Source organism: Mobula hypostoma, chromosome 17 (genome assembly GCF_963921235.1).
Source record: "Mobula hypostoma chromosome 17, sMobHyp1.1, whole genome shotgun sequence".
Taxonomy (NCBI): domain Eukaryota; kingdom Metazoa; phylum Chordata; class Chondrichthyes; order Myliobatiformes; family Myliobatidae; genus Mobula; species Mobula hypostoma.
The window spans coordinates 13,114,565-13,128,644 of record NC_086113.1 but is presented as its reverse complement, the minus strand read 5'-3'; the positions used below and the strand labels follow the sequence as shown (position 1 = coordinate 13,128,644).

The window sequence follows — 14,080 nt, the reverse complement described above, 5'->3', positions numbered from 1 at the left end:
TTCCCTCTTACAACAAGCTGCCATTAAAGATAATAGTTTATTAAGTTTCTGTGAGCTACTTTTTGAAAGGTCAGCTGTAAAGATTTAATGTTCATGCTATAAAGTTCATTTCTCACAGCTTTTGTCTATTCACTAAATATATTAATAAATCTGCAATGTCATCCTCTAGCTGCTGTCTGCCTTGTGGTACCACTTGGATATGGGGATATTATCTGGGGGTGCACTTGGATAACAGGCTTGAGTGGAGCACCAACACAGAGGCTACGTACAAGACGGGTCAGAGTCGCCTCTACCTCCTGAGGAGACTGAGGTTCTTTGGAGGATGAAGGCCTCTCGTTCACATGTTCTACCAGTCTGTTGTCGCCAGTACAATCTTCTATGCGGTGGTGTGCTGGAGCAATGGCATCAACACGGGTGATTAGAATGTCTGGCTCTGTTATAGGAGACAAACTGGATGCACTGGAGGCTGTGGTAGAACAAAGGACCCTACAGAAAATCCTGGTAATCCTGGACAAAGTTTCTCACCCTCTGCATACTATCTTGGCTGAACAGAGGAGCACTTTCAGCAATACACTAAGACAACTGTGCTACTCCAAAGAGCGCTATACGAGGTCATTCTTACCCTCAGTCATTAGGCTCTATAATGAGTCAACCTATAGCTGGGGAAGCGATGACCCCCTCCTGTTGTTAGATTGTTTGAGGTAACTTATTTTTTTTATTCTTTCTTACTTCTCTTCTAATATTTGTACGTCTGTGCATTGGCAATGCTAATAACACATTGTAATGTCTTTTGGGATCAATATAGAATCTATGAATCTATCTATATGTAGCATTCAGATCATTTACAAATAGTATTGGATATTGTGGCCCACAAAGTGCGACACGGACTCTTAGTTTGTGTACCTGTGCATGATTCTTATTTTCACTTGTTTGTTCAGCTGGTTTCCTTACAAAATTAAGAACTGCCTTCAATTCTATGAGGTTCAAACTTAATAATCTATTTGAAAGACTTTATCAAATGTCTTTGGAAGTTTATGAATAAACTAGACATTCGCCTGTTCAGTGTCAGATAATTCCTCAGACACAATATCTCAGAATCTGATGTATTAGACATGACCTTATCTCTGGGTTAGCTAAAAAAAAAAATCTGAAGTATTTAATCACTGTGATTAAGTATTGAATATAGATCAGTACAGGCTGTTCAGTCCACGATATTGTGCCAACCCTTTAGCCTACTCCAAGATCAATCTAACCTTCCATCTATTCTCTGGCCATTCATTGCTTTCATGTACAGTATTATTCTTCTTCATTTCGAAGAGGCTCAAAATTGGTTTTGATGACTTTAGCTTTTCTTACACAATTGTAAAATTGTTTTGATATTGATATCTTAGGCAGCCTTATGTTACTCTTCTTTTCACAGTTTAGATGAATGAGGGGTATCCTTTATTTATTTTCCTTTTGAATATTGGAAGGCCTAGGTAGGGTGGATGTGATGTTTCCTATAGTGAGGGAGCCTAGGACTAAAGGGCACAGTCAGAGAATACAAGGATGCCCCTTTAGAACAGAGATGAGAAGGAATTTCTTTAGGCAGAGGGTGGTGAATCTGTGGAATTGATTGCCACAGATGGCTGTGGGGGCCATGTCTTTGGGGATATTTAACGCAAAGGTTCACAGGTTTTTAATTAAAAGGCTGTCAAAGGTCACGGGGAGAAGGCAGAAGTATGCGGTTCAAAGGGATAATAAATCCCTCGTGGGGTGGCATGGTGGCATAACAGTGGGCACAACACTTTACAGTACCAGCAACCCAGTTCAATTCCTGATGCTGCCTGTAAGGAGTTTCTACGCCCTCCCTGTAACTACGTGGGTTTTCTCCGGGTGCTCTGGTTTCCTCCCAGGGACCGAAGATGTACCGGTTGGCCGGTGAATTGGTCACTGTAATTTGTCCTGTAATTAGGCTAGGCTTAAATTGGGGGTTGTTTGCTGGGCCTGTTCTGTGCTGTATCTCAGTAAATAAAGAAATCAGTCGTGACAGAATGGCAGAGAAGGCTTCATGGTCCGAATGACCTAATTCTGCTCCCATATCTTATGGTCTCTACAGTTGCCAAGACCTGTTTTAATAGAGCCGAGCTTTTTTTCCTTTGTTTTACTAAAGTTCATCTTCTTAGTTGCTCATGGTTAATATTTCAGCAAGTAGTTTATACCCATTGGGATATAAACTAGTTTTCCATGGCATAAAGTATTCAAAACACTTTTCAATGATACTTTGTTTTACCAGTTGGCAGATTTGTCCAGTATAGTGTGAACTGTTTGCCCCACATAATGAAGTCAGCATTACTCAAATTTAGAATCATGGCTGTCCCACTTTGCCTAGCAACTGCACACTGGAGCTCAATACCACCCCCATCATTAGATAAAATTTTCAAGCAATGCCAGGCTTATTACTCATCCCTAAATCCTGTGTGATTGTTGGCCTCTTGTTGCCTCAAAAAGTTATCTGTTATGAGCAAATACCCAGAGATTTCCATTTGCTCAAATCACAGTTCAATCAAAATTTAAATTGATCCCTTCGTGATCACTGAAATTATGTACACTCAGTAGCCACTTTACTGGATATGCCTGTACACCTGCTCGTTAACGCAAGTATCTAATCAGCCAATCACGTGGCAGCAAAATGCACAAAAGCATGCAGACACTGTCAAGAGGTTCAGTTGTTCAGACCAAACATCAGAATGAGGAAGAAATGTGTTCTAAGTGACTTTGTCCGCAGAATGATTGTTGGTGCCAGACAGGAGGCTTTGAGCATCTCAGAAACTGCTGATCTCCTGGGATGCTCATGTACAACCATCTCTGCTGTTTACGGACGATGGTGTGATAAACAAAAAAAAAAATCCAGTGAGTGGCAGTTCTGTGGACATAAACGCCCTGTTAATGAGAGAGGTCATACTAGGATGGCCAGACTGGTTCAAGCAGTCAGGAAGGCGACAGCAACTCAGATAACCACACATTACACAAGGAATTCTGCAGATGCTGGAATTTCAAGCAACACACATAAAAGTTGTTGGTGAACGTAGCAGGCCAGGCAGCATCTCCAGGAAGAGGTATGGTCGATGTTTCAGGCCAAGACCCTTTGTCAGGACTAACTGAAGGAAAAGCTAGTAAGAAATTTGAAAGTGGGTTGGGGAGGGGGAGGAGGATTTCCAAAATGATAGGAGAAGACAGGAGGGGGGAGGGATGGAGCCAAGAGCTGGACAGTTGATTGGCAAAAGGGATATGAGAGGATCATGGGACAGGAGGCCCAGGGAGAAAGAAAAGGGGGAGGGGGGAAAATCCAGAGGATGGGCAAGGGGTATAGTCAGAGGGGGAGAGGGGGAGAGGGGGAGAGGGGGAGAGGGGGAGAGGGGGAGAGGGGGAGAGGGGGAGAGGGGGAGAGGGGGAGAGGGGGAGAGGGGGAGAGGGGGAGAGGGGGAGAGGGGGAGAGGGGGAGAGGGGGAGAGGGGGAGAGGGGGAGAGGGGGAGAGGGGGAGAGGGGGAGAGGGAAATGTGTGTATATAAATAAATAACGGACGGGGTATGAGGGGGAGGTGGGGTATTAGCGGAAGTTTGAGAAGTCAATGTTCAATGTACCTAATAATGTGGTCACAGAGTATATTGCAAATCACCCCACAGGCATAAGCAGGACAAGTTCACAGATTAATAGTCAGTGATAGAGAGAGGATAGAACAGAAGAGGAAAGCAGACTCACAACTCTATGGGAAGTACTACAGGGGAAGTAAATGGCCAATTAGGTCTCACTATCAAATACTTTGGTCCACTTTTGCTTTCAATTCAAGTACAAGTGTTTTCACCTCTCGAGCATTTGTCTATGTCTTCGGAACTTTGCAACCACGCTGCCACCTTCGACTGGCTGTTAGAATAATTGACAGGGAAACCTGGGCTCATCTGGAATGACATCTGTTTGCATGAACTTCCTCTCCTCAACTGGAAAGAAAAAGATTAAAAATTAACTGCAGTAAATTCATGATTATGACAATTTCTTTGCAGTTGGGATAGTTCACAAAATTACAAATATAACACTTGGCTCACATCATTACATTTAAATGCATACTAATCCATCCAAAAACAGTGGGTTATTTTTTCCTCTCTATCCTGTTCTACCAATCCATAAGATAACAACTGATCAAAAGTTTGAAGACATTTTAAAAGATTAGCTTTATTGGTCACGCCATTCAAAATATGAAAACATACAGAGAAATCTGTTCAAGCAACACACATCAAAGTTGCTGGTGAACGCAGCAGGCCAGGCAGCATCCCTAGGAAGAGGTACAGTCGACGTTTCAGGCCGAGACCTTCGTCAGGACTCATCAGATATTCGTCAGAGAAATCTTTTGTTTTGTGTTAACAACTAAAGTCTGAGGATTGTGCTGGGGGCAGCCTGCAACTGTAGGCATGCTCTCTGTCTCAATATTGCACGCCCATGACTCACTAACCCTAACCAGTATGTCTTTGGAATGTGGGAGGAAACCGGAGCACCTGGAGGAAACACATGTGGTGATGGAGAGAACATTCAAGCTCCTTATAGACATAATCATTGGCACTGTAAAATTGTGTGCTATCTCTACTATGTCATCCTGATCTCCCACCTCAGCTTCACCTGCCTTCACTCACCCCACGCCCTTGATATTAGTGGAATGATTGATCAGTGTTTTTGATATACTCGTAGACTGAAGCTGCACCGTCCTCTTAGTCCGAGGACAGCGAAGCCTTCCTTTCAAAATTCTGCCTTCTCAAAAAATGCTTCGTCTGGAGAAATCATCATCCTTGTACTTATCCCATCAAGTACCACAAGAATTCTGTACGATTCACTGCAGTCAACTCTCAATCTGCTAAACTCAGTGGTGTACAAACCCAATCTGTTTAGTCTCCCATCCCAGGAATAAATCTGGCAATGCTTCCGTGGGTAGAGAAAGCAGACCTGTGAGGTATAATATGGTCTTAGATTCTTAAATATTCAACAAGACATGTTTATGTTTGCACCTTCAGAAGACGATGCCTTGAAAAGGTGGCATCCATCATTAAGGACACTCACCACCCAGGACGTGCCCTCTTCTCATCAATACCATCGGGAAGGTGATACGGGAACATGAAGACACACATTCAACATTATTGAAACAGCTACTTCTCCGCCATCAGATTTCTGAATAGTCCCTGAATACTACCTCACTGTCTTTGCTCTCTTTTTGCACTTCTTAGAAGCTACATCAGGTTCAAGTTCCAGATTTTTGTCATTCAACCAGAGACATGTATAGAGCCAAATGAAACAATGTTCCTCTGGGGCCAAGGTGCAAAGTACAGTACACGTAGTCACAACCCATCACATACAGTCACAAAACAAAATCAGCACAAGTCCTTGAGTATCTTGGCCTGAAGATTGACAAAGTGCGAGGTGCATGTTTATGCAAGACAGTACAATGTTACTGACACTATTATAATAAAACATACAGTCATATAAATATGTGAAACAGCAGCAATAAAAGATGAAAAGTGACCAGTACAGAATGGGAGTGAGTCTGCTACAATATACCAGTATACAAGTGCACGCCACTGACTTTGGTTAGAAATTATTTGGCAACATTCTCTTGTTCCATTAAGCAACATGGTGTTCCAAATAGATGAAGGGAATCCAGGCTATTTTCTCAATTAGTTTTTGTTACATAGGCATTGTCCCAAATAGGTGGCTGCCCTGATTAACCAGATTAATGGAAATGCCACTTAACTGAGTAACAATTTATTTAAATGAAATACAGAATAAATTAGAACACTACCAAAACTACTATAGTACTATAAAATTATTAGTTCCTAACAGTTATTAATTGAGGAATTCAGTCAGTGTATGCTGATGTGTTCTTTTGATTGACTGTAAATGAACAAAATCAGCACAGATGCTAAGTGCGGATAGTGGACTGCATTTAACAATGCTTTTGATGATTGCATCCTGCCGACTTTCATTTTAATTCATTTCAATCATTCAGGATGATTGTCGATATCTTCCAACTCTTTGTAGTTCCCAACTTGTTGAAGTACAGAAATAATTTTATTTTCACTCCTCACCGTTTCTGGCATTTCCAAGACTGAATACTTGAAACCGCAGTCAGCAAAACAATTCCGAATCGCCTTACTGTTCATTACTTGCCAACTATCGGTGACAAAAATCACTGCTTTTCGAACACAAACAAGGAACAGACGCTATTTAAAAACGGCTCGCTCTAAGCATGGTGTAGTGCCTAACAGCCACAGCAATGTGCATGGGAATGATGCTAGCTAGAAAATGTTCAGCGACCGTCTCCTGCCTCTATATATATTATATATATAATTGCAATTTATAGTTTTTTTTTATGTATTGCAATATTCTGCAGCCACAAAACAGCAAATTTCTCAACATGTGCCAGTGATAATAAACTTGATTCTGATTCTGTATTCTAATCCTCTTTCAGAAAAGCCAGCTGACTGTTCACCTTCTCAATTGCTCAAAGTACTTGTACATTAACTGAACTGATTCTTACACAGGAACATCCAGACTGTCTGAACACCAGTCTCCTAACATTTAGTGAGGTACGCAAGAAAGGTCTTAAGTATTTTAAAAAAAATGCCATGATATATACCAAATCCGAAAGTATTATAAAATCAAATCATCAGAAAGTATGCCTATTTTAAAAGAAAAGTTAACCATGGAAATGAAGCTCGATCTTTCCGTCCAGCACTGACGCAAGGCTTCACCAAGTAGTGGTGCTGTCTTTCAAGCTAACATTAAACCCACTGTACTCTCAGGTGGATGAAAAAGATCCCATTATATTTATTTTAGGTAGCTTCTATTTCCCATGCAGATATTCATTCCAGACATTTGGTACCTGGACTCACTTTCCAAGCTTTTCCTTAACAGAACCACTGAGTCAATGGTTACAGGCATTGGCTAATATTTCTCCTCTCTATCCAGGCTGTGAAGCAACGGCAGAGATTTAATTTGTACGACAAACAATAAACACCTCCCCATCCTCAGGGAACGCATGAAGCTTCAAGCTGGTGAACTGGTCTCCTGGAAACAATTAGAGGCGCATATCCGAGCCCCTTGGAGCATTTGTGGCCTGACAATCACTATTGCAAATTAGTATGTAAATTTCCCCACAAGGCACAGTGGATTTGATTTGCAACAGAAAATATGGGAAGTTCTAAAACAAAGCTGAACGGCTAAAGATTATCTTTATTTGTTACCTGTACATCAAAACATACAGTGAATGGCGTCATTTGCGCAAGTCAAATCAGCGAGGATTGCGTTGGAGGTAGTCTGAAAGTGTGGTCATAGTTCTAGTGCCAATGTAGCACGCCCACAGCTCTCTTACCTTAACCCTCACCGTACGTTTTTGGAATGTGGGAGGAAATGGGAACACCCGGAGGAAACCCATGCGGACACAGGGAGAATATACAAGCTCCTTATAGACAACAGTGAGAATTAAACCCTGACTGGTGATCTCTGGCGCTGTAACACGATTGCACTCACTATTATACTACTGTACCACCACAGGGCTTAGTGGTTATGGCCACTCTATTTGAAATAACATCTGCAGAATTCAGCAGGATATAACTGTGCCAACCCTCATCAAACGCTGCACCATAAAGCAACTATCATTCTTTTTTATAAAAAAACACCTCACCTTTCCTACACACCTGGATTCTCCTGTCACCTTCTCGCTAGTCCTCCTTCCCCAACCCCCTCCCATCATTTTATTCCAGTGTCTTCCCCTTCCTTCCCAGTCCTGAAGGTCTCAACCCAAAACGCCAACTGTTTATTCCTCTCCAAAGATGCTGCCTGACTTGCTGAGTTCCTCCAGCATTTAGTGTGCATTGCTCAGTGTTTTTTACACTTTAACGGCAGCAAACTGGATTCAGTTGTTGCTCCAATCCAGCCATATCAAAGCAAATAAGAAATAATCAGGGGGATAATATGCACCCAACCCCAATTCACGCATACCAACATTACCTCTCAGCATTTCCCGTCCACAGTATTTGAGACATCACAAATGATACAATTGCTACAGGTTAAAATTAAAGGTAAATATTCCTGACGCTCACCTCAAATAAATCAAGGTGGCTATTTGACACCATGTTATGCAGCAAGAGGGGAATGGAAGGACAAAAGAGCAGGAAAGGGGAAAATTGAATCTTCTTTTCACCCGAATCTAATGTCTGTCAGACAACCTACAAATGTTCTAAAAATTCTGCCACCATCTGCAAGGAGTTTGTACGTTCTCTCCATAGCAGCGTGGGTTTCCTCTGGGTGTTTCAGTTTCCTCCTGCAGTGCAAAGACTTACCGGTTCATCAGTTAATTGGTCACTGTAACTTGTCTCGTGATTAGGCGCGGGTTCCTAAGGTTGTCATAGGCGGGGGTGGTAGTGGGGATAAGCTCCCACTACCTATAATGTCCTGCAAATGGCGTGCCACTCTAATCACCTCTGACAACCAAGACCAACTCTTGGCCTTCACGTGTAGCTTAGCTACTAGGCCCGGCAGAACTGTTTCTCCTATATGAATGGAATGTCCCTAAAGAGTGCTTTATACATTTATCAGACACTGCAGACAAGATCTTGATTCAATGTCTCTTCTGATAGATTGCATCAAAGAAGGGGCAAAGGCGGACACTGGCGCCTCAAAGCCAGTTGCTTCGGGCAGGGGGGGCTCGTCAGTCTTGGACGGCAGCCATGTAAGAGAAGGAAAACTCTGATTTTAAACCTCTGCTGCCCTGCAGCCATACGCACCATGGGAAAGGCTTTGGGAGTAAAACCTGAGGAAGAAATCTGGAGCTGGGGTCCCTAAGGCAGTTTGATGTTGTTTACAACTTCACTCTGGCAACCTCTGCGATGACACTGGAGCCACACAGTATCGGTGTTTGCCCTTCCCTTGGACGACATCAGTAATGTGGAGAGGGGGAACCCGCTGCATGGGCAACAGCCAGTTCTTCAAATCTTCCCGCCCAGGCTTGCACCCTGGAGAGGACACAGTCCACCAGAGGCACAAACCCATGATCCCCTGGGATCGACGGCTGCCTACGAGGCTAGGGTTACTGTGTTGCTGGCAGCACAGCTGAAAGGGCCAGAAGAGCCTATTCTGCCCTGTACCTCAATAAATAAATAAGATTCAGCTTCAGATTAATTTCTTTATCACATGAGGAGCAGTTAAGCGCGGTGCCTTTAAGGATCAACGCCAACGCCAAAAACACGGCGGCAGACGCGGCTTTCAAACCATGCTGAAGCTTAAGAGGGGTGCGGCCTCCCCTACCTAGTTTCTTGTTGGGGAATATGCAGTCGCTAGAAAATCAGATCGACGACCTCAGGGCAGGGGCTGCTGTATCAAAGGCAGATGGGGCAGATCTCGATCGTTTGTTGCACTGATACGTGGTTAAATGCTGATACGCCGGATGCAGCGATACGACCGGAAGGTTTTGCGATTTTCAGAATGGATCAAACTGAGAGCTCCGGTGAGGAAAGAGTCGGCGGCATACGCTTTTTAGCCAATTCTCACTGGTGCACGATCGTTGGGGTTATGTCAACTTCTTGTTCCCCTGACTAAGAACAACTAACAATTAAATGTAGACCATTCTATCTGGCTCAAGCACTCTCATCTGTGATCCTGACCGCCAGCGGCCAATTATAAGCAAGCACTCGCGAAATTGCACCATGTTGACTGTAAACCCGAAACAGCTCAAGTTATAGTTGGCAACTTTAACTAGGCCTGTTTGAAGAAAATCCTGCTGAATTATCACCAGAACGTAACCTGTTGCATCAGAAGTCCTAACACACTAGACCACTGCTATACCACGATAAGGAAAGTACCTGAGACCGCAGTTTGGCAGGTCGGATCATTTGGCTGTACTCTTGCTACCTGCACACCGACAGAGGCTAAAGGTCAAGGCTCCAGAGGTCAAGACAACCAAGGGGTGGTCGCGGGAGGCTGAGGAACGGTTACAGGATTGCCTTGAGTCAGTGGACTGGGCCGTGTTCAAGAAATTATCTGAGGGCTTGAATGACCACACAAGAGTCATTCCAGGCTTCATTTAAACAGCTGAGGATGAGTGTATCCCTGCAAAATCATTCAGGGTTTCCCCCAATCAGAAGCCCTGGATGAACGATTTAAAGCTGGAATCTGCTGAGAGCCAGATCAGAGGCATTCAAGTCTGGAGATCAAGAATGCTACAAGTGGTGCAGGTATGATCTCCAGAAAGCCATCTCTTGGGCAAAGTGAAGATTCCAGACTCGACTGGAATTAACGAGGAATGCTTGACAGCTGTGGCAGACTTTGAATGTCATAATCTCCCACAAAGCTAAACCTTGCGACATAGGGGACAGCAGAGCTTCATTTCCAGATGGCTCAATGCCTTCTGTGCTCACTTTGACCACCAGAACAGGGAGGAACCATTGCGTACCCCCACGTCTCCCAGTGATCATTTGGTCTCAGTATCTGAAGATGACGTGCGGGCTGCCTTCAAGGGAATGGATCGAAGGAAAGCATCCGGTCTAGCCGGAGTACCTGGCCGAGCACTGAAAACCTGTGCTGACCAACTGGGAGATTGAATATTTGACTGAGTGGTCTAATAATGACAACCTTTCACTCAATGTCAATAAGACCAAGGAACTTCAGGAGAGGGAAAGCAGAGGTCCATGAGCCAGTACTCATCGGAGGATCAGAGGAGGAGAGGGTCAGTAACTTTAAATTCCTGGGTGTGCCTGCCTCAGAGAACCTGTCCTGGATCCATCATATAACTGCAATGAAAGTACAACTGCGTGCCTCTACTTCCTCAGAAGTCTGCAGACATTCAGCACGACATCAAAAACCTTGGGAGACTTTTACAGGTCTGTGCTGGAAAGTGTGCGGACTGGCTGCATTGTGGCCTGCTACAGGAACACCGATGCCTTTGAGCGGAAAGTTCTACAGAAGGTAGTGGATATGGCCCAGTACATCATAAGTAAAACCCTCCCAGCCATCGAGCACATCCATATGAAACATTGATGTAGAAAAGCAGCATCCATCATCAAAGGTCTATACCATGATCTTTTCTCACTGCTTTCATCAGGTAGAAGGTACAAGAGCCTCAGGACTTGCACTGCCAGGTTCAAGAACAGTTACTACTCCTCAACCATCAGGCTCTTGAACAAAAGGGGATAGTTATACTCATTTAAGGACTCTTTTATCTTGTTATTTCATGCTCGTTATTTATCGCTATTTACTTACTATCCACATTTGCAGAGTTTGTTTACGGTTTACAGTTACTATTCTGTAGATTCGTGAAGTATGCCGCAGAAAAAGAATCTCAAGGTTGTACGTGGTGGCATGCATGTGCTCTGATAATAAATTTTATTTTGAACTTTCTGGCTCACAATGGATGGTAGTTTAATTGTCCAGTTAAATTGCTGCAAGTGTTTAGATAAGCGGTAGAATCCCAGAGGAGGGGGGTTTGGGGTGGAGTTTGGTGTGACTATGGAGAGAACATAAAATGAGGATGGGCAGTAAAAAGTGTTATTTGCATTAACAATCAACACAACCCAAGGACGTGCTGGGGGCAACCCGGAAATGCCCCCACAAATCTGGTGCCGGCGTGCTTTGAACGCAGAACACAAGTGACAAAACAATGATGGGGGGGGAAAGGATAAGATCCTTTCCTCCCTCCCACCCACCGACACAGACGGACCTCCAACGTGGAGAAGATGGTTTTAAGTACCTTACAACTTTACATTAGAACCCAAATCAAAAAATACAATGCTTCTTGGCATTAATCTATTTTTGCATAACTTACTTAATTTAACTTTTTAAAGCAATAGACATATATATATATATATACACACACACACACACACACATATACACACACACAGTGTAATCCACAGCTTTTATTATATATTGCAATGTACTGCTAAGCTAATACATCACATTTCATGACATATGCCAGTGACATTAACCCTGATTCTGATTCTGATATCAGACCATTAATCAGCACAGATTATCTGGAACCCCTGCTGTCTTCTCCTCCTGCTGCACTTTAAGCACTCATCTTTCCAGGACAACCACATGCTGATGACTGAATTTATGAAGTTGCTCATGAAGTTCATTTGCCTTGATTTTTATTAAAATGATGACAACTTAAAAGCAAAGATGCCAGCAGTAACATATTGACAACCTAGTCAGAATTTTCATAGTGTTTGGCTGCAGTCAGAGAAAAATAAATGTTGGCTATATTATGGAATACCATTGAGCTTGTGTTTCTAACTCCAATATTCTTCAGCGTTGATAGCTTTGTGCACTGTGATCCAGAATTCTCCAGATTTATATTTTTCCATGTCACCTAAGCTACTTGGCTCACCGACTCCCAAATAATTTTCCCAACATTTCCCAAATTCAAACCCCATCAATTCCCACCACCACCAAATTATACCACTCACCCAAACAACTGGGGGCAATTTTCAGTAAGCAAACAACCTGTACGTTTTTTGGGTGTGGGAGGAAACCAGAGCACCTTAAGGAAGGCCAAGCAGTCACAGAACGAACACTGAATGATCAGGGAATGGGGGTCTCTGGGGAGCTGGCGCAGACAGTGGGGTGAGGTGGGGACAGGTTAACTGTGACTACACTGAATGTCAGGACATGGTAGTGGAGTGGTTACTGTTGCACTTTGTGGTACCCCGCAATCAGTGATCAGGGTTCGTTTTCTGCCACTGTCCGTAAGGAATCTGTGTGAGTGTGTAGATATCTTCCGGGTGCTCCAGTTTCCTCCCACATTCCAAAGATGTACAGGTTAGTGTTAGCAAGTTGTGACCATAAGACATAGGAGCAGAACTAGACCATTCAGCCCATTGAGTCTGCTCCACCATTCCATCATGGCTGATATATTTTCCTTCCCAACCCCATTCTCCTGCCTTCTCCCCATAACCTATGATACCCTAACACCGAACCTTTCCACCTATCCAGAGCCATCCATGGCAAAGAATTCCACAGATTCACCATGCTCAGGCAGCAGAAATTCCTGCTCATCTCTGTTCCAAATGGATATCCCTCTAATCTGAGGTCGTGCCATCTGGTCATGGACTCACCCGCTATAGGAAACATCCTCTCCATGTCCACTCTATCTGGGCCTTTCAATATTTCATAGGTTTCAACGCAATCCCCCCACCCCCATCCTTCTAAACTCCAGCAAGTACAGGACTAGAGCTATCAAACACTCCTCATATATTAACCTTTTTTCTGGAATCATTTCCATGAACTTATTCTGGACTCTCTCCAATGCCAATGCATCCTTTATTTGGTAACGGGCCCAAAGCTACTCAATACTCCAAGTGCACTCTAACCAATAAACCCTCTGCATCGCATCTTTGCTCTTATATTTTAGTCCTCTCGAAATGGATGCTAACATTGCATTTTCCTTCCCACTGACTCAACTTGCAATTTAGAAACATAGAAACAGAAAACCTACAGCACAATAAAGGCCCTTCGGCCCACAAAGCTGTGCCGAACATGTCCTTACTTTAGAACTACCTAGGCTTACCCATAGCCCTCTATTTTTCTAAGCTCCATGTACCTATCCAGGGGTCTCTTAAAAGACCCGATCATATCCGCCTCCATCACTGCTGCTGGCAGCCCATTCCACGCACTCACCACTCTGCATAACCTTGAAGGAATCCTACACAAGGATTCCCAAGTCCGTTTGCACCTGCAATTTTTGATTTTTTTCCCCATTTAGAAAATAGTCTACGCCTTTATTCCTTCTACTAAAGTGCATGACCAGACACTTCTCTACTCTATATTCCATCTGCCACTTTGCCCATTCACCCAATCTGTCCCAGCTTCCTCAAAACTACCTACCCCTCCAGCTATCTTTGTATCATCGACAAATTTGGCCTCAAAGCCATCAATTCCGTCATCCACATCGTTGACACTCGCTGTGGCACACCACTAGTCACTGGCAGCCTTTAATCCCACTCTTGCCTCCTGCCAATCGTCCAATCTTCTACCCATGCTAGTATCTTTCCTGTAATACCATAG

At 43.6% G+C, this 14,080-nt stretch overlaps 1 protein-coding gene across 5 annotated transcripts in view; it reads right to left on the bottom strand.

Moving 5' to 3' along the window:
- Positions 1–14,080, bottom strand: part of osbpl3b (oxysterol binding protein-like 3b) — a 209,453-nt gene that overhangs the window by 121,848 nt on the left and 73,525 nt on the right. For all 5 annotated transcript variants that reach the window (XM_063069575.1, XM_063069572.1, XM_063069573.1 and 2 more), the window contains one exon: positions 3,846–3,978. In XM_063069575.1, coding sequence (XP_062925645.1) covers positions 3,846–3,978 — 133 coding nt within the window. The remainder of the gene's footprint in view (positions 1–3,845; positions 3,979–14,080) is intronic.